Source organism: Benincasa hispida, chromosome 2 (genome assembly GCF_009727055.1).
Source record: "Benincasa hispida cultivar B227 chromosome 2, ASM972705v1, whole genome shotgun sequence".
Classification (NCBI taxonomy): Eukaryota; Viridiplantae; Streptophyta; class Magnoliopsida; order Cucurbitales; family Cucurbitaceae; genus Benincasa; species Benincasa hispida.
The window spans coordinates 53,122,486-53,143,920 of NC_052350.1; the positions used below are offsets into that span (position 1 = coordinate 53,122,486).

The 21,435-nt window shown below is 37.3% G+C and overlaps 1 protein-coding gene across 1 annotated transcript in view; it reads right to left on the reverse strand.

Moving 5' to 3' along the window:
- Nucleotides 1-516: 516 nt before the first annotated feature.
- Nucleotides 517-21,435, reverse strand: part of LOC120071550 (probable RNA-dependent RNA polymerase 5) — a 35,270-nt gene continuing 14,351 nt past the window's right edge. The window contains 14 exon segments of the mRNA XM_039023879.1: nucleotides 517-1,102; nucleotides 1,580-1,743; nucleotides 1,848-1,986; nucleotides 2,939-3,104; nucleotides 3,256-3,401; nucleotides 3,824-4,049; nucleotides 9,278-9,500; nucleotides 9,592-9,740; nucleotides 10,372-10,478; nucleotides 11,396-11,467; nucleotides 11,566-11,640; nucleotides 16,255-16,395; nucleotides 16,568-16,655; nucleotides 16,752-16,950. Of these exon segments, the coding sequence (XP_038879807.1) occupies nucleotides 866-1,102; nucleotides 1,580-1,743; nucleotides 1,848-1,986; nucleotides 2,939-3,104; nucleotides 3,256-3,401; nucleotides 3,824-4,049; nucleotides 9,278-9,500; nucleotides 9,592-9,740; nucleotides 10,372-10,478; nucleotides 11,396-11,467; nucleotides 11,566-11,640; nucleotides 16,255-16,395; nucleotides 16,568-16,655; nucleotides 16,752-16,950 (2,132 nt within the window). The 3' untranslated portion in view covers nucleotides 517-865.

The window sequence follows — 21,435 nt, forward strand, 5'->3', positions numbered from 1 at the left end:
CATCACTCTAGATACTTTTGATCATTTCAACTAATCTATTCAACAAATACAAAAAGAATGTATTTTTTTAGAGAATAGTTTTCCCAACATTAACTTTACAACAAAGCACACAACTGTGGACCGCCGCTCGAAGTTGAGTCACTTCTTGCTTTGGCTGTCACTAATCAATATAACAAAAATTCCCATTTATAAAAAAGCTTATAGTTTCATACATTTCTTTTATATTTTTCCTCTTCGGCTTTAGGATTCGCACCACTGATTGAAGAAAAAAGCATTTCTGGAGCCAAAGATAGAACCAAACTCACCCGTGCTGATTTCAATCTACGTCTTTGACTAGTTGATCATAACAGAATTCCATCTAGTACTCAACCAAAATGTACGTGCATGCAAATTGTTATGATCGACTATAAAAGATAAATAGAAAACGTAAAATAAAAAAAAAATCGATACACAGATTTACGTGATTCACTAACAATATGTTAACTACGTCTACAAGGTAGAGGAAGCATAGTTTTACTAGAGCAAATACTACAGATATCAGAGTTGATACACCTCTATGATTAAAAAGTTAATATAGTATATTTCTCTAAACCATACGGTCATAAACGTAAAGATGGTAAATACAAAAATAATTTGGGCTTACACATTTGGTCGTTCGAAGGCATTCCAACACAGGCCATGTTCGTGCGCACGTGGAAGGGGTAAGAAAGAGAGAAATTGGAGTTTAGATACATATTGCTAAAGGAAAAGGCTAGGACATGTTAAATATTTAGGTTAAAACATGTTTCTATGAACCCCTAAGATTTTACATTACATTATTTACATCTTGAGAATATGTACATATGTGCTTACAATATTACGGAATTTAACTAAAAATCTCACGCATAACTGAAGGGAGACAAAGAAAGCTCCTCTCAGAATGTTCTCTAGCACAAAGCTTGAAGAGAGCCGAACCTGCAACTCTCCATGCAAAGCCGCAATAGCTCACACAGTTATAGTTCATGGCATACTCATATGTAACCTGATAAATTGCAAGAGCCTCCTGGTATACATCCTCAATCGACCTCGGGCTCCCCTCGAGCTCTTCGGCACCATACAATATCTATATGCCCAAAAATAAAGAACAATTATGATAGCAAGAGATGCTCTTTATTCGGTATTTGATCTTGAAAGCCAAGAATGACAATAATCCAAAAACTCCGAACCCTTTTTTTTTAAAGCTTAAATTTGTTTGTCATTTACTTAAGATGCAGTAGATTCCATAAAGAGAAAAAAATAATAATAATTAATGAAGCTACCACAATTAACCAGTAGAAATTTAACGTGTTTTTTTTTCCTGAAACAAAAACAACAGTTTTCATTGATGAAATAAAAAGAGATTAATGCTCGAATTAAGCAAGGAAACTAGAAGACTAGGAGATCAACAGGTGCACTCGGATATCTCAACTGGATTGACACACCCATACGTCCTCATCACTTCCCAAAAGAAAATATTACTAATAAAAAGTAATACAAAATGACATAAAGTCTAAGCCATACAGAAATTTAACACGTGATGATCACTGGATTTTGAAGTTACCTCCTTGTACTTTTTAATGGTGGCTTCAGCAGCTACGTTTTTGGCATCAGGGTCAAGATGCATGGCATCTTTCATGTCGCGTCTATACAACTCATAAAGAAACTTCCATTTCATGAAGATATAGTCAGGCACTTCCTCTTCAAAGCAAGGAAGTTTTTGAACCTCTGAATAATGCAGTACAGATGCATTAGGAGCCTTGAAAGAGATTTTTTTTTCCCATGTTATTAAGTGAATAAAAACATTGTAATCATGATACGAAAACACTAACCAATGTTTGGCACTTCTTCTTGATACATGTTAACGGTATCGAAAATTTATCCAAGAATTGAAGTTGAAACATATGAATTTTTTCCCCTTTCCATGAAATGAGGTAAAGTTCCCGCCTTTTGGTGTTTTGGAACTTCAATCTATCAAGTGGGAAGAAAAATGTCACTCGATAGAAGGAATTATTCAGTTAACAAAGGAATTATTCAGGAACAAGTCCACATGAAGGCCCTTGATTCAAAATTATCATTCGATCCTTGTTCTAACATATCAACTGTCAAAAATGTGGAGGATAACAGCCATGGCTTTAAGAGCAACGTGGCTTATGCTAGAAATATATATCAATACAAAACAATTCCATTGTGGACGAAATTTAAAACAAGGGGAGGACAAGCCTTGAACCTAGGGATGTTGCGAGAACAATGGACGGGAGGTACACTTCAGGTGGAAAAAAACTCTTTCCCGATGAACCTACTATTGTTTTCTCTCATTTATTAGAGATGATAAGAAAGCTCTCTCTATTGGAGTGGGAAGTTTTCGTTCCATGCTTAAAGAGATGCCCCCTTTTTGGAGATTAGAAGGGTGCTTCAAAGACTATTGATATTGTAATCTATTCATTGACATTGGGATAGTTATCTAGCGTTACGGGATCCGAACACAGTCTTGGAAGAGAACCAAGCGTCTTGGATGTGCTTAGTAACCTTCTATAATTTCCTTTGAAAAAGTATTACATTTCTATTTCTGTTTCTTTTTTTCTTTTTTTTTTTTTTAATTTCAATCTCATTATCGAATTTTTATCACCTTATTTCCCTTATAAAAATAAAAAACAGTATATTCCTTATTATTTTAAATAATTTTTTTTAAAAAAAACAGATCAGTTGCAATTACCAAGGCAGATTTGAACAAGTTCCATGTAAGGTAATTCGAGAAATAAGTGCTGACCACGACGGACCTCCTAGTTATTGTCTGTTTAATAACAAATTCCAAATCATGTATTGTTTCCTAGGAAATCTATGGAGAACATAAATTGTATCACAATTTACAATATCATAAAGAAGAAACAGAAAACCTTCAATAGGTAGACGTAGAACTGACCTTTCTCCCGCATTTTTTAGGTGCATCTAAAGCATCATAATATATATTGATCAACTGGAGAATCTTTGCCCTTACACGATTTCTTTCTTCTTTACGATCTTCACCCAGCATTAGAAACTGATCCATCAATGCCAGCCAGTTATCAGCTGCAACACTCTTCGCATAACTGAACGTACCAGAGGATAATTATTGGAAAACTTCGTCTCAGTCAAACATCAAAAGAATGAAACAACACACCTACTGCTTAAAAAACATAACCAGGAAATTTCAACAAACCAAAAATAAAAACACATGGACAGATATACTTCACCACAGACCTTGGATGAAACCTAGTAGACAAGAATAGTTTAAATAGCTCGTTCTCCAATTCCTCAGGAGAAAATTCTTTTGGCTTTTTATTTGTAACTCCTTCCATTGAAGGACTTGGCCTCCATGGTTCACCTGGTCTAAAATACTCTAACAACTGAAAAAACCTCAAAAAACAAAAAAGAAACTCAGAATGTGTACGCAGGGACTCTGAATTAATTTATTTTCCAGAAAATATAGTTTGAAGACGTGAAATCAAAAAACATCATCATAATAAATGCAGACGATCCAGAAATAGACAACACTGACAAAAAAAACCATAGAACTAATTAAGCATAACTCTAAGCTTAAAAGGCATGCGTGAACATCAAACCAAAATGTGAATGCATGCATCCACTCCACAATAAATGAAGGCAAAACAGTTTTTAACCAAACCCTGAGCAGAAAATTATGACAAAACATCCCCAAAAAATAAAATATCCATGAAACCATTGAACTAATAGGTTCATATTTGAAAGTTGAAGAAACCAAATTCAGGTTAAACTTTGAGGCCCGAAGTTTGAGGGTGGAATGTGTTACCTGCGAATTTCTCGAAACCCAGTACATATCACCATCAAAATCACCACCCGCTATTTCATCAGCTACTGAACGGGGACCCTTAGAGGAAAAGAATATAGCATATTTTGCATTTCCCACGACAGGAACCAAGGCCTCCACATATTTAGCTGTTAAAACATGGATATCACCAAAATGTAGTCCAGGATTGCGATAAACAAGAACCTTCCCATTGATTTGTCCATTATCACTAGTTGAAGGAAGAAAACAGAGCACATTGATACCAAATACATGTGTGAAAAGGGGAACAAAACAACAGAATAAAGAATAAAATTAAAAAAAAAAAACAAAACAAAAACAAAAACAAAAACAAAAAACAACAAAAAAACAAAAAACAAAAAAGTAAAAGCAGGGATTTCATGTAACACAAGTAAATTGAGTCTTATAATCCTATCCTATTTCTTGGATGTTTGTTTGTCAATCGATTGAATAGCAATATGAACTTGAATGAGATTTTTAAAAATCTTTTGAGGTCTACATTTACTATTTTGAGAACCATGAAAATATATTCTCCTATACTTGTATTGTCGAAAAACAGCTTGTAACCCTAAGAGTATTTTAGTAATTATATGTACCCTAGGGCTTCCCACTAGTCTATTTATTTGGCTTATTCTCTTGTACTTTGTGTATCAGAATTAATGATAAAAATCAATCTCTATCGTGGTTTTTTTCCCTATACTAGAGTTTCCACGTAACTGTGTTGTTATTCTCTTCCCTACTCTTTTATTTTTAATATGGTATCAGAGCAAGGCGATGAAACCCTAGCCGCCATTGATGAGTCCCCGTCAACAACCAATTCCGAGATAGCTGTCACAATTAAGGAAGCTGTCCAACAATACCTAGAGGCTGCCTTACCGCATCTTCTTCAACAAATGAGGGCCAGACCGGCAACCCAATCTGTCGACGGACAGATTAGGTCGTGCCCAACCATAGAGGATCGCACCCAACCCAGAACCATCGACAGCGCTCCGATTGCGCGCGAAAAGAACCCTATCGACGGCGGCGTCCAGACCCACTTCAGATCTGTCGAAATCCCGAGTTTCGATGACCATCAGAGTCCGATCGAAGCCCTTACCATTCTTTCCGATCGAGTACAGCGGACTAATCCGTCGGGTGCAAACGAAAATCAACGTCCGTTCGAAGCCCAGCCAGCCATGCAACAGACCCATTTCATGGCGAACTCTTGGGTGCTCGGCTACTTAGTGGATCCGTCGGGTGCTCGAGCACAGCAGACTAGTCGTGGCTTTGGGTTTGACCAGTAGCCACCGGTGGATCAGCCTGCCCAGTCCGACTACAGTGGCGCAGGTCCCATTCTTTTTCCGGTAAGTTCTCCAGCAGCCGCAAGTAAGGTTTTTCCCGGAGAGATTCAGAAAAGATTTGTTCTTCAGCAACAACTCGCGAATTTTGGTACGATTCTTGGCACGAACTCACCAAGTGCTCAACCAGAGCCATCCAATCTTCAGTTGTACTATGAAAACCCGGTAAATTCTTTCCCTATTTTACCCACTACAAATATTTTGCCTGCGTTTCCCTCAGCAGACAATACGACCTGCCTGAGTATGATTGGAATCAGTACCATCGCCCAGTCAGGCAATATATAGTCTTTTGGTCTTATTAGTGTTCACGGTAAAAAACCTTGGATTGTTGACTCAGGGGCGACAAATCATCTTACTGGTACCTCTGATCAGTTTCTCTCATATTATCCAAGTGCTGGTAACAAACGAATTAGGATTGCAGATGGGTCGTTCGCACCTGTTGCAAGAAAAGGGCATTTATCTCCGTTTGAGGGTTTGGTTTTGCAGGATGTTTTGCATGTTCCTAAAATTTCGTATAATTTGTTATCCATCAATAAGATTACAAGAGATCTGAATTGTCAAGCAGTATTTTCACCGACTTTGTTTTATTTCAGGATCTAAGCTCGGGGATGACGATTGGCACTGTCCGGCACGATAGGGGACTCTACTTCCTGACTGATGATGCTTCCTCTAGGAATGAATATAGGACTAGCCTCGTCTCCTTAAATTTTTCTGCTCTGAGAATGATTTTCTGTTTATGGCATTACCGCTTAGGACATCCAAACTTTCAATACATGAAATACTTATTTCCGCATTTATTTCGCTATATTAATATGTCTTCTTTAAGTGTGAAGTGTGTTCGTGCCAAACAGAGTCGTGTCTCCTTCCACTCCCAACCCTATAAACCACCCAAACTCTTCACCTTAGTCCACAATGATGTTTTGGGTCCCTCACCAACCACAACCTCCACAGGGAAACGCTGGTTTGTCACTTTTATAGATGACCACACTCGGCTTATTTGGGTCTTTCTTCTCACTGATAAGTCCGAGGTGTTATCTGTATTCCAGCAATTTTATGCCACTGTAGAAACACAGTTTAATGCTAGGATTGGTATTTTAAGAAGTGACAATGGGTGGGAATTCTTTAACGCTTCCTTCCAGGAGTTCCTTGCATCCAAAGGGATTATCCACCAGAGTTCGTGTGCCTATACTCCCCAGCAAAATGGGGTAGCCGAGAGGAAAAATCGTTATTTGGTGGAAGTTGCCAGGTCCTTAATGCTATCCACATCACTCCGACTTACCTATGGGGTGATGCCATCCTTCCTGCTACTCACCTAATCAACTGAATACCTTCCCGAGTCCTCAATTTTCAAAACCCATTAGACTGTTTGAAAGAGTCCTACCCTACTACTCGTTTAGTCTCTGATGTATCACTTCGAGTTTTTGGCTGTGTTGCCTTTGTTCACTCCCATGATCCAAACCACACGATTACCCCCCATGCTAAAAAATGCGTCTTTGTTGGGTATCCACTCCACCAGCGTGGGTATAAATGTTACCACCCATCCTCTCGCACATATTTTGTTTCCATGGATATCACCTTCCTTGAGGATCAGCCCTTCTTCCCTATTGGCCATCTTCAGGGGGAGACCTCTAGTGAAGAGACTAACTGGTCCACATAATACAGTTCCCTTTGAGTCATCTCCTATTCCTGAACATGTCGGTCCTATCCTCCCTACCAATTAAGTCCCATGGATAACATACTATAGGAAGAATCTCAGGAAGGAAGCAGCGTCACCTGTTGCATCTCAAGCTCCGGTCCATGAGTCAAACCCGACATTAGGTACGTGTATTCTTGAAATTAATGAGATTGATACTTGTACTAAGACTAACGAGTGCAGAGAGGAAAAATGAGGAAAAGGAGCTAACAACACCACTATAGCAGATGGGAAGACAACAGTGAATGACGATTCAGACACAACTCTAGAAAATGTGAGTGATACTAGAGATAATGGTGAAAAGGTGGTGATTTCTGAAGATGAAACCCAGGCAGAGGAGACTAGTGATCACAGTGGAAACTCTGACAGTCTGAAGGAGTATGATGCTTCTCTTGATCTTCCAATAGCCCTGAAAAAGGTATTCGGTCATGTACAAGGTACCCTATGCATAGTTACATGACATACAGTAACCTGTCATCTGAATTTAGGGCCTTTACCACTAGTTTAAATACAGGGGTGATACCGAGTAACATACAGGAAGCAATGGGAACTGAAGTTTGGAAGGCTGCTGTTATGGAATAGATGAGGGCTCTGGAGAAAAATGGAACATGGGACCAGGTGATCCTACCCAAAGGGCACAAGACAGTTGGATGCAAATGGGTTTTCACTATAAAGTACAAGTCAGATGGGACTGTTGATCGGTACAAGGCCAGGTTAGTTGCCAAAAGGTTTACTTAAACCTTTGAGGTAGATTACTCCGAGACATTCTCTCCCGTAGCTAAACTCAATACTATCCGAATATTGCTATTAGTTGCAATTAACAGAGCCTTTACATCAACTGGATGTAAAGAATGCCTTTCTCAATGGAGAACTTGAAGAGGAAGTCTACATGAATCCTCATCCCGGATTTGAAGATCAGTTCAAGCAGCGAGTCTGCCAGCTGAGAGTCGCTATATGGGTTGAAACAGTCTCCGAGAGCCTGGTTTGACAGATTTGTCATCTTTGTCAAAGGACAAGGGTATACCCAAGGGTACTCAGGTCACACACTTTTTACAAAGAAGTCAACTCAGGGAAGGTAGCAGTTCTCATTATGTACATTGACGATATTGTGCTCTCCAATGATGATGATGATGAAATTATGAAACTCAAAGCAAAGATGGCCAAAGAATTTGAAATTAAAGATCTTGGGAAGTTAAGATACTTTCTCGAAATGGAAGTAGCCCGGTCAAGGGATGGAATCTCAGTGTCCCAACAGAAATACACAATTGATCTCCTAACGGAAACAGGAATGACTGGGTGCAAACCTGCTGACACCCCGGTTGAATATAATTCAAAGCTTAGCAATACTAGTAACAGTGTCCTGGTCAATAAAGAAAGGTATCAGCAGTTAGTTGGGAAATTGATATACTTATCTCATACGAGACCCGATATTTCATATGTAGTGAGTGTTGTCAGTCAGTTTATGCAGGTCCCTTGTGAGGAACACATGACAGCTGTTGAGCGCATCCTATGATATCTGAAAAGTACACCAGGTAAGGGGTTAATGTTCAAGAAGTCTGATAAACGTTGCATTGAAGCCTACACTAATTCTGATTGGGCAGGGTCTATTGTTGATAGAAAATCAACATCTAGGTATTGCACATTTGTTTGGGGTAATCTGGTGACCTGGAGGAGCAAGAAACAGGGAGTTGTGGCCAGAAGTAGTGCGGAAGCTGAGTATCGGGCTATGAGTTTAGGGCTATGTGAAGAAATCTGGTTGATGAAAGTGTTGTCAGATCTTCATCAAGACAATGACCTTCCAATGAAACTGTTTTGTGATAATAAGGCAACAATAAGTATTGCAAATAATCCTGTTCAGCATGACAGAACAAATCACATTGAGATCGACCAACACTTCATCAAGGAGAGACTTGACAACGGAAGTATATGCATTCCTTATGTTCCCTCAAATCAGCAAAGTGCAGATGTGCTCACAAAAAGGTTACTGAGACAAAGCTTTGATTACTGTATCAGCAAGTTGGGCCTTATTGATATTTACGCTCCAACTTGAGGGGAGTGTTGAAAAACAGCTTGTAACCCTAGGGGTATTTTAGTAATTATATGTACCCTAGGGCTTCCCACTAGTCTATTTATTTGGCTTATTCTCTTGTACTTTATGTATCAGAATTAATAATAAAAATTAGTCTCTATCATGGTTTTTCTCCCTGTACCAGGGTTTCCACGTAACTGTATTATTATTCTCTTCCCTACTCTTTTATTTTTAACATGTATATTTATCGTCATTCCATTTCTCCTCCCCTAGCTATGAAGCTGACTAGAGGGTTAACACATATTACAACGCTTACCTCAATGCTTCAATGGAATCAACTAAAACTAATTGAAATATCATGCATGTAATGTAATACGTACAGGATAACACAGACTTCACTGCTTTCAAGTGTACAGGTGGGATCGGCTGTCCCCATTAAATAATAACAATCAGGCACGTGAAGCCTTCCACTTTTCAAGCTCTTTTTCTCCTCCCTCAGTAGCATAGACAGCCGATATTGCAAGTATGATTCATCAAGAGGAATTCCAGATAAAATCATCCTTGCAACTAGAAAGTCATCCATATCACCATTGTTAATGGATACTGCAAGAGATCAACCGAGAGAGAGTAACAATAAATAAGTCGCGTTAGTTTGAAAGAGATGAAAAGAAACCAGGTCAGTTACGACTAATACCTCTTAAAGCCGCACGCTTACTAGAGTAAACACCCTGAACATCTTTCAAAGAATCCACAAGGATATTCATGAAATACTCTCTCGGGACACCTCCATAGTTCAAGAGTGCTATTAAATTTCTTGAAAGAAATGTCCTCTTCGGGGGATTGCTGACAGATGATTAGAGAAAGGAAACTGCCACATTATTCAGAAACTCTTTGAAGGTAAATACAAGTAAAAGGCCATTGCAGGGGAACTTGCAATAAGACCTTTAAAGAGATTAGCAACCATCATTGGTTGTTATGTCCAACAAAAAAGCCCACAGAACCATTTTGTTAAAATTAAATAATTAATTATAATAATAATTCTTTGTAAGCAGAATCAATTGCTTTTTCTAAATTATCCTCAAACATAAATTTCCTATTTCCAATGGTAAAAAATGTCGATGCAGCAACAGTTATAATACAAAATAATAACAAAACTATCATCTTCTCTCATAAGAAGATCACGTCCCTAGAGCTGCAGGTAGCAGAATTTAGAAATCTTATGGAACTTAATTTAAAAATTTTAAAAATAAAAAAATTGCAACTCTCTAGAAATTGATACACAATTGGTAACTATATCAAAGATTCCATACCCTCAAAATCAAGATACTTTCATCTGAAACAAGAGTAAAGAAAAATCATGAACCATTCCAATTTGCACTGGGCATGTAAATAAGGCAAATTGAAAGGAAAATGACATTTAACAATTAGCATGCCAAACGCAAAATAGGGGAAAATAAAATAAAATGATGGATACCTGGTCCCTACTAACTCCAGTGAATTCTCTGTTTCAGCATTTTCAAGATCCGGATCGTTTTCAACTTTGATCATAGAATTGCGAATTTGAATTGTTCTAGAAGGAAGCTGAAAATTTTATGTTAACTAACAATGAGTAACAAGAAACAGTAGAATTAAACATAGCAGAAACATTGATTCTATCAGAAAATTACAGCAATACAAATAGGAGGGGAATTCTCTAATTGCATAAATCTTATAAAATCATACGATAATCAGATTTCACGTTATGATATTGGTAACTTGAAGGCCTCTCTATTTATCTCTTTATTTGTGAGACTTGCACACAAAAGTTCCAAACAAAAGATACTGATGTTGCATTCAATTATACAATGGTTTGAAAAAAACATGAAGACATCAGGAAATCCAACTCATTGGTAAACATGTATTCACAAACTGATTGGCATAAGCCGCATGATCAACACATAACCCCACTGTTGTATGTCTTATTATACTCCAGATGTAACTCAACACTCACTTCTGAAAATAAATATAGATATTAGATATAGCCACCACAATTTATCAAAAAATAAAGATAAAACAAAATGATTATCCTCCACACAAAGAATGGCCATCTTTTCTCAGCCCAAATAAATTATTAGCAATGAATAATGATAGAGCCGAAGTAGGTTTTCTAAATGGAAACACCAATTATATGTGTCAATATATTTACAAATCCCAGTCATCACATTTTCATGGATCATGACTTTTTAAAATGCTCTGTAATAGTAGAAGAGTAACCGTGAATATGATATTGGAATATAAAGCATCATGATCACTTCTTCTGGGTACAGAAATGGATAATCATACTCGATGGAGAAAATTTTAGAACCTAAATAAAGAAGGCAATACATACATATGCGGTTAATTACCTACAAGCGTAGCTTATAATTAAGGAGTAATCGTTACTACAAAACTCAGGAGCAAAATGGATATTAAAAAAAAAAGCATATAATTCATGCTCCTCTTGTACCAGAAAACTATACCTGTTTATTCACTAGAAATGTTCCTTTAACTGCAAGGCCGTTGTAAAAAAGTCGGAACTGAATTAGCAAGGGCTTCCAACAGAAACAGAATCAAATAAAAGTAAGTGTCCACATAAAAATAAACTCCACACATTCGATGAAAACTAAACAGAAAATCAAGATACACCTACTGGTTCTCGCAGTTCAAGTCCTGGAAGCGTTAGTTGCAAAGTCTTATTCTGAAATCCTTCAAAAGCAGGAATTCTCTACCGAATTTACATACTTTAGAAAAATATAACCAGTAAAAAATGCGAGAAGGTAAAAAAAAAAAAAAAAAACATTATGCAAAGAAGACAAGGTAGCAGAGGGAAGTGACAAATTCCAAAAAAAACAAACAGACATCATATCCTGGGACTCGACTAAACAATATAGATTTTCTCAGATTCACATGCAAAGATTTAAACCGATGCATTGTAACACATTTGCTAAGATATACATGAAGTTATGTGCATATTCCAAGTCCTTTTCAGTCAAAATTAGGTTATCTGGATATTAAATATATTTTTTTGGGCCATGCTACTGGCCAAAAAGGATATAGATTTTTTGATCTTCAGACAAAAAAAATATTTGAGTATGGAAAGTGTCTTTTCTAGAAAATCAACCTTTCCAAGTTTCATGAAGTGTGTGATGACAAAGCAACATTGACCACTTTAAAGAAGAAGCTTGCAAGTGTTTTTCGAATCAACAACCCAAGACCAGTAAAGTACTTCCTGGGAATGAAGTTCGTGAGTTCCAAAAAAAGTATCTTTGTGAGTCCAAGAAAATATATTATAGAATTACTTGGAGAAAAAGGGTTTACTTGGATGCAAAATAACTAAGACATCTACTGAACCAAACTTGAAATTGGAAGTGCAAAAGATGAAGCATCAAAAAATAAGGAACGATACCAAACCCATGTTGGAAAAACTTATCCATGTCTCTCACACATCCAAATATTGTCTTCACAGTAAAGGACGTCCAAAAGTACAATTTAGAAGAATGATCAACTAACGAGCAATGGAAGATATAATTAATCCGAGAGTATTGGTTTAATATGTGAATCATCAATGATTTAATGTTATCCTTAGTTTCATTTTCCTTTTATGTATTGGGTCCCTCTCCCATATTAGAAGCCATACATCTTAGTAGTGTATAGAGGGGGAAAAGGGAACCAACGTATCTCATCCCATTAAAACTTAGGTAAACTATTTCAAGAAATATATAAGGAATAAAATTCTGTAACTGCCCAGGTAGCCAATCTTTCGTCCAACAGTGATGCTTCTTTTTGGTGGTGATGTAGCCTAAAGGAAATAAAAGGAGAATTCTCTCCAAGGATCAAGATTGTTGATCTTTTATTAGAATGAATAATGTGTTTCATACCAGAGGGGGAAGTTCCTATTTATAGAGTTTTACTACAAGTTGGGATAAAAAGAGAATTAATCTAGAATATTACTTAATTACCCAATTAACCCCTATTCTTATATTAGGTGGGGTGGGAAGTTGCCCTATCTGAATAGGTCAGCAGTAGATTTTAGACAAGGTTACAGTGAATGTGGTTCAACAAATAAATTGAATATGCTGAATACTTCTTGAGTTACTTTTCAAAGGAAATAAAACTTCATATCGAGGAAAATATAAAATAAAATAAAGAAAATGGGATAATAGATCTCAAGGTCAGTTGTTGACTTTGTTAGCTAATCATTCCTAACATGTTTGTAGGTAATATAGATGATATTCTTGTCAAAATATTGATGAAAACTTCTACTTAGGATATTATGGTCGCGTGGAATTACGACTCTATTCATGAGCTGGAGTCAAGAAAAAATTAATTGACATTTCAAGCAGCCTTCTAGCCTCAAGGTTAACCTTATGTCAAGAGAGGTAATTGGCATGTGTGTAGGTAAAAAAATATTTGTCTGCGGTATCAAAATATTTAGTACATTGAGCTGTAACTCAAAGTATAATAAAAAAAGATTTCACTCTTATCAACACCACTTGTACATTTGAACAAGATAATCGAGAACGTCAGTGAGCTTAATTGGTGTAGCGAGAGTTTGTAAGTGAGCTAAGAGTGAGTTAGTTAAAATAGGTAGTTAGTTAGTTTGTTATTCTACAAGCTTTTAATCATTTCATCTATAAATAAAGCATCTCCCCCTCATTTTGAGGAAGAGAATACATTCATTCAAATTCAGTCCTTTGGTATAACATCAACTTGGTATCAGAGCACTTCAAGAATCCGGGCTAATGGTGGGAAGGACTGCCCACTCGAGAGGAGGAGACAACCTGTGCCAAGATCAAGAGGTGGAAGAAACCCCCACCCTCTCTCCAAGAACAACAACACAACACTTGCTGTCCGTTGAGAACTTTTGGGGGGAATTCATGGAACAGTGACTAGCATTCAAGAAAGTATGGAAACCCTCGCTCTAGAGTTGAGAGACTGGCTGCAACACCTCAAAATCGGGAGAACGCTCAACCATTCGTGCAAGAACGGGGAAGAAGAGGTAAGCGTGGTGCTGGACAACCAAGAAATTTCCAATTTCAGCAAGAAATTCATCAAGAAAGAACTCCAAGATTGCATGGGTAGCTCCAAGAAGATCCCAGAAGACGTTTGAATGTGCAAGAATGACAACAAGAATTCCAAGATTGGGATGCTTCGAGTGAGTATGATCAAGAAGAAGAGTTATATGCTCCAAGGAGGCAATGAGAAGAGAGGTATGGAGGTCGAGGTGACTCATATGATTACAAAGTGAAGATTGACTTGCCGACTTTCAATGGGAAGCGTGACATCGATACATTCCTCCATTGGATCAAGAACACTGAGAATTTTTTCAATTATATGAACACGTTGGATCACAAAAAGGTACGTTTGGTAACCTTCAAGTTAAAAGGGGGAGCTTCCACTTGGTGGGATCAATTGGAGATCAATCAGCAATGGCAAGGCAAAGAGACCAATTCGACGTGGGGAAAAATGAAGTGGTTAATGAAACAGAGGTCCCTTCCTCCCAATTATGAGCAGACCCTTTACAAACAATACCAAAACTGTAGACAAGGGCAGTGGCAAATTATGTGGAAGGATTCCACCGATTGGGAGCAAGAACAAATTTGGTGGATTCATTAGCGACTTACGGGTGGACATCAAAGAGAAGGTAAAATTACAACACTATTTTTTTTGGATGATGCAATTTGTTATGCTGAAACAGTAGAGGAGTTGAATGATTTACGCTCCAAGAAAACTTCAAGAAAAGTTCATTGGGATGCTTCTGTAAGTAAAAGAGTAAACAATACCTTGGACCATCCTACTCCACCAATTTCATCCAAGGAAAAGAATAAAGAAAAGCAAAAATAGGTTGGTGAGAAGGAAACTGGCTTACATTGGGAAAATATTTAAGGTGCGGCCAAGTGGGGTACTTGTCTAATGAGTGTCCCCAACAAAAAACAGCAGCATATGTGGATAAAGAAGAGGATTCATTGGCTGGATGCAGCGAAGATAATGAAGAAGAAGACAATTATATTGATACGGATGAAGGTAATAGGGTGTCTTGTGTTCTCCAAACGGTGCCAATTGCTCCAAAAGGAGATTTTAATCCTCAAATACATTGCAAAATGTTTATTAAAGAGAGAGACTGATATATTAGGTCTTTGTAGTTGCTGAAGAGACAAAAAATACAAAAACACCCTGACTTGGTTCCGGGTGCTGCAATCCCTCATCTTCCTCACTATAGGATGAGTCTTAAAGAGTATGAGATCCTCCACCAACATATTGAAGAATTGTTGAAAAGGGGCACATTCAATCAAGCCCTAGCATATGTGCGGTGCTAACCCTTCTTACCCCTAAAAAAGATAGTAGTTGGAGGATGTGTGTGGATAGTAGAGCCATCAATCGAATCACTGTGAAATACCACTTTCCAATTCCTCGAATAAGTGATCTACTTGATCAACTTGGAGGAGCCTTGAGTTTTTAAAAAGAGAACTTGAAGAGTGAACACCACCAGATTCGAATAAGGTCGAGGGATAAGTGGAAGACTACATTTAAGCTCTACTTCTCATTCGCAGACCGATGGCAAACTAAGTTATCGCATTGAGTTACCTTATGACCTACATATTAATCCAATATTCAATGTTGTCGATCTCAAATCTTATTTTCCCCCGACGACTACCAATTGGCGTCCTAATTGTCATCCTCAAGGTTGAGTATGATTTTAGGAGGGTGGAATTTGAACGAGAGTTTGAAAGTAATACTGAGTTAGTTAAAATAGGTAGTTAGTTAGTTTGTTATTCTACAAGCTTATAATCATTTCATCTATAAATAAAGCATCTCCGCTCATTTTGAGGAAGAGAATTACATTCATTCAAATTCAGTCATTTGGTATTACATCACTAACCTTAAGATATAAATAATAATTGACACTAATGCTACTTATACAGGTATAAAACCTTGATTCTAAGAGGCAAAAGATAATCAATTCTCCCGCAAAAACTTGGCAATGGGGCTTCAAAAGAAAACCATAGAGCTTGATCCTTGTTGAAATTTATAATTTTTTAGAGATTTTTTCAGTGGTCAGCATTGCACATTACCAAGCATAATTTTGTGGAAGGCTTGATTTTGGTTAATAGTAAAATGCTTGATTTTTAGTGGTTTTTTTTTCTTTATATATTTTTACTTATGCTTTTTTTCCCAAAGAAAAAAGTAAGGAAATTTCGTGGAAATGAAAGATATGGTAAAAATTGCAAACTTAATTTATTTCTAGGTTCAAGTTGAAAACTTGAAATATCATATCAAGTTAGGAAAAAATTTTATTTTTATTTTTTGTCTAATTTTTTATAAACATGAAATCACAAACCTTAAGATCAGCATCATGCTTTGCCTGCCCTTTAAATACATTCATAGGGCACTCCAAAGCCAAGTCCACCGATATAAATCCCGTTCCGTCTGTATGTATAAGAGGTTTTCCATCTCTATAGATGACATTACCATAGACATCCTACAGCTTGGAAAAAACCAAAATAAGTAGCCATAAATAGAATGTGCAGCAAAAAAGTCCATAATCATTACGACGAGAAGGATGGAGTAAGAGGGATTTGAATTTTCAACTGTACGCCCCCTCCCCCTCCCCATCCCCTCCACCAAAAGGCAGGAGTGGTAGAGTATCGTACTTTGCAGGGTATATCCCTGATTCTTTGAACATTTACAGTAGATAAATCAATTTTGAGGTTTAGGGTCTTCGACAAAATGAGTGAAAACCTATATAACACAAATAAGATTACTAATTAAGAACATTCAGGACAATGGCATAGAAGTTGCCAAGAAAAACATATGAAATCTCTATCACCAGCATACCTAGCCATGTAGCTTGCTACACTAGACACCATATGTGCATGCATGAAAAGATTCCGAGCTTCAAAAACTGTTCTATTTGATAATTTATAAGGTTCAATCTTATCAATATACACATCTGACTCCATTCTGACAAAATAGCATTTCACAGCTGATGTGGTTGGATTCTTCTTTTTTTCCTCCTTCCCACCATCTTTGAAAACTATTTCATAAACATAACCATCGTAATAAAAATTACCCCATAATGCATACACGAAAACATAAGAAAATGGCTAAAAAGTCAGTAATGGCAAAAAAAAGAACCTAGAATTCTGAATCTTAATCATTTGTCTGATGAAAATATCACATGCAGACTGCAGCTAAAATACTGTGTAGTCTGTGAAGATAGAATAGCTAGAAGGTATTGTCTCAAAGACCTAGGACCATTCTACTAATGTACTGCGGTGATTACACGTGTATTGAATTTTGGATGACAATATAACGTTAGGGAGAACATAACTACGTAAATGCCCAAAAATATTACTACATGAGCAATGAAAACAAAAAACACAACCAGGCATAAGATAACAGATTTAACTAGCCAAGTATCGATACACTTGGACCAATGTGCTGAACAAAGGTCTTTCATGCATCCATACTAACCATTGAACCCAAAATCCGATTATTTGTGAAGAAAGTCATCATGCACTGTTGAATATGGGAAATCACCTCTTACCTTATACATATGATTTTATTCCCTGTAATTTGGGTTTACTTTTATTCTTTCCATATGTACATTTTTTTACTGTTATAATGTTTTCCTTAATTAGTTATCATAGGTGTATATATAAGGGATGCTCCCTCTTGTAAAATCATCATAAGAAATATAAGAAAAGTTTTGTATTCAACATGGTATCGTATAAGAAAAGTTCTATATTCAACATGGTATCAGAGCCAACCCTATGAATCTTTTCTATAGGTTTCACGTCCGAAACCCTAGAAAAGAAAACAGAAAACCTCAAACATACCTAGTAGCTCCATCGATTCCTTGCGTGAAGCTTCACGCCCAAAGAAAAACGCATTAAACCCAACCAACAATCCGAAAATCTGAAGAACAAAGTCTTCGACCGATGATTCACAGCCCAAACACATTCTCTAAAGCAAAAACGTTCATCCGACGACCACAAACACGTTCATCAACCGGAAGTCATCGACCGTGGGTGCCGATTCCCAAAAGTCTCGTCTCCGATCATGAGTAGTCGCGGATCGTGGGTGGAGATTGCCGAAAACGAAATCGCGGCAGCATCATCGACGAAATCTCGAGGGAACGGGTTAAGTTGAGCTGGGTCGAGCAAACGAAGTCGGGTCAGCGTCTTCTGGGTCAGGTCGGGTTGACGGAACCGCAAGTGAATGTGTCAGAAACTGCACGGGTCGCGTGAACGGAGTCGAGTCAAACCGGGTCGAAGTCTTCTGGGTCAGATCGGGTGAAATCTCGGGTCTGGCCGATTTTTTTTATCAGTTTTGACGATTTTTTATCAGTTTTTCATCGTTTTTTTTTTCCTTTTTCCTATTTCCTGCTTAATTAATTATTTTGCCAATCAACAATCTTTTATGACATCCATAAATTCTAACAATACTGAAAGGACCGTACTTCCAATTACTAATCACAAATTAAATGGAAGGAATTACTTGCATTGGTCACAATCAGTTATGATGTTCATATGTGGAGAAGGAAAGGAAGATTACCTGTCAAGCAAAAATCATATCCCAGACCAAGCTAATCAAAGATACAAGACATGGAAAGCGGAAAATAATATGGTTATGTCATGGCTAATCAACTCCATGACGACAGAGATTGGTAAAGGTTTTTTACTCTTCTCAACTGCAAGCGAAATCTGGGAAGCAGGTCGTGAAACTTATTCTGACCAAGAAAATACTGCAGAGTCATTTGACATTGAAGTCATGAGCTATGGCAAGGGGATATGCAAGTCACTCACTATTTTACTCAACTATCTCGACTTTGGCAACAACTGGATGTATTTGAAAGCCATGAGTGGGAATGCGCTGCAGATGAAGTTACATTCAAAAAGATAGTTACGAGTGTTCAAATTTCTGCTTGGCCTTAATGAAGAACTCGATGAGGTACGTGGTAGAATCTTAGCTATTAAACCATTACCTAACATCAGAGAAGTTTTTGCAGAAGTGAGAAGAGAAGAAAGCAGGAAGAAACTAATGTTAGGAGTGACTGCCAATTCAGAACCTGAAAGATCAGCCTTACTTGCTCGAAACCTTGGTAATGAGGTACATACAAATATTCATGATAACCGTTACAATCGAAACCAGAACTACACAGGAATTGAGAATCGACAACGAAAACCAAGACCATGGTGTGAACACTGAAAAAAACCAGGACACACTAAAGAAGTGTGTTGGAATATTCATGGAAAACCTCCAGATTGGAAGCCCAACAAAGGTACAGGAGACAGACGTGGAAAGGCCTATCAAGCAAGTACATCATCAAAAGGTAACGTCAACCCTAAATATAATGTGTTTACTAAGGAGCAGTTGGACCTTCTCCAAAAACTATTCGGCCAACCGAAACCTACTCAAAAAACATCAGAAACCAGCATAGCAACAATGATACAATCAGGTAACTTACTTTGGGCCCTTAATGCAACCAAAGAAAATTGTAGTACTTGGATTATTGACTCTGGTGCATCAGATCATATGACAGGTGACATCTCACTTTTAACTAACTACACACATTGTAACAGTCAAATTACTGTAAAGATTGTCGATGGTACCTATTCTAAAGTAATGGGAACTGGAAATGTGTTTGTATCTAAAGATCTAGTATTAGAAAATGTGTTGCATGTCCCAAATCTTAAATGCAATCTTCTTTCCATAAGCAAACTAACGTATATGAAAAACTGCAGTGCAACTTTCTACTCACATAATTGCATATTTCAGGATTTGAATTCGGGGAAGATGATTGGCAATGCTAAGGAAACCTCGGGTCTCTACATACTAAATGCTCTTAAACCTCAAGTCAAGGAGTTAGGTCTTAGCAAATCTCCTTTTATTTCTAAAGACTATTATGATAGTACATCTAGTTCATCTAATTTTGTTGTCTCTAAAGATGATTATGTTAGTACGTCTACTTTTGTTGCTTCTAAAGACAATTATGATAGTACAATAATGTTATGGCATAATCGTTTAGGACATCCCAATTTTCTATATTTAAAACGAATGTTTCCAAATATTTTCAATAAAAGTTCTCAGCTGTTTCAATGTGAGTCTTGTGAAATGGAAAAGTTGGCTCGATCCTCATATCCCGTAAGCGCATATAAACCCTCTTATCCCTTTTCTATGATGCATAGTGATGTTTGGGGACCTGATAGAGTTCAAAATGTAACAGGAGCTAAATGGTTTGTTTCATTTATCGATGATCACACTAGACTTACTTGGGTATTTTTAAAGAAAGAAAAATCTGAAGTTACTTCCATATTCCAGAATCTGTTTGCCATGATTTTCAATCTCTTTAACACCAAAATCTAAATTCTTCACACTAACAATGCTAAGGATTATTTTAACACTTCCTTGAAAAATTTTCTAAACAAAAAAAGTATTGCCCACCTGAGTACATGTCCTAACACTCCCCAACAAAATGGAATTGCGGAGAGAAAACAAACACCTCCTAGAAGTTTCTAGAGCTTTAACGTATCACGCTAACACCCCCCACCTCTTTTGGGGAGAAGCGGTTCTAACAGCCACCTACCTTATTAATAGAATGCCCTCTCAAATATTAGGCTTCAAAACTCCCTTACAAAAACTTAAGGAAGTATTTCCACATGATAGACTATTTACTCAAGTCCCTTTAAAAATATTTGGTTGCATAGTCTTTGTCCAAGATCATAGACCCAATAGGAGTAAGTTAGATCCTAAGACAATAAAATGCATCTTTCTCGGTTATGCTCCAAGCCAAATGGGATACAAATAATACTCACCAACTACAAAAAGGTTCTATACATCCATGGATGTAACCTTCTTTGAAACTCAACCTTACTTCAAAAAGCAAGACACCATTGAACCTTCCACCCTCATAGAAAACAGAAAACTTCTGGAAAGCAAAGAAACCCAAAAACTAGATCTCTTTGAAGAGAGTGCTCCATATGTTCCTTATATACATGAAATAGATATTCCCAATCAAGGTCCACCAGAAAGTAGGAAAGACCCTATAGTCTATACTAGAAGGAAGAACACCCTTGAACATGCACCAGTACTCAATCAAAACCCAACCGAAATACAAGAAAATCATGTCTCCAACTCCACAGCTGAAACACTTAATGAAGATTGATCTTCCTATTGCAAAACGGAAAGGGGTAAGAACCTATACGATGCATCCCATACAAAACTACCTGTCCTACAAAAACCTCTCTCCCAAGTTTAAAGCATTCACAACCACACTATCCCAAGTTTACATTCCGAACAATGTCTATGAAGCCCTCAATGACATCAATTGGAAGCAAGTTGTATTAGACGAAATAAAGGCCTTGGAAAAGAACCACACATGGGAAATAATAGACCTACCTCCAGGAAAGAAAACAGTAGGATGCAAATGGATCTTCACCATCAAGTACAAGACTAATGGAGAAATAGATAGGTTCAAAGCTAGACTCGTCGTCAAAGGATTCACCCAGTCCTATGG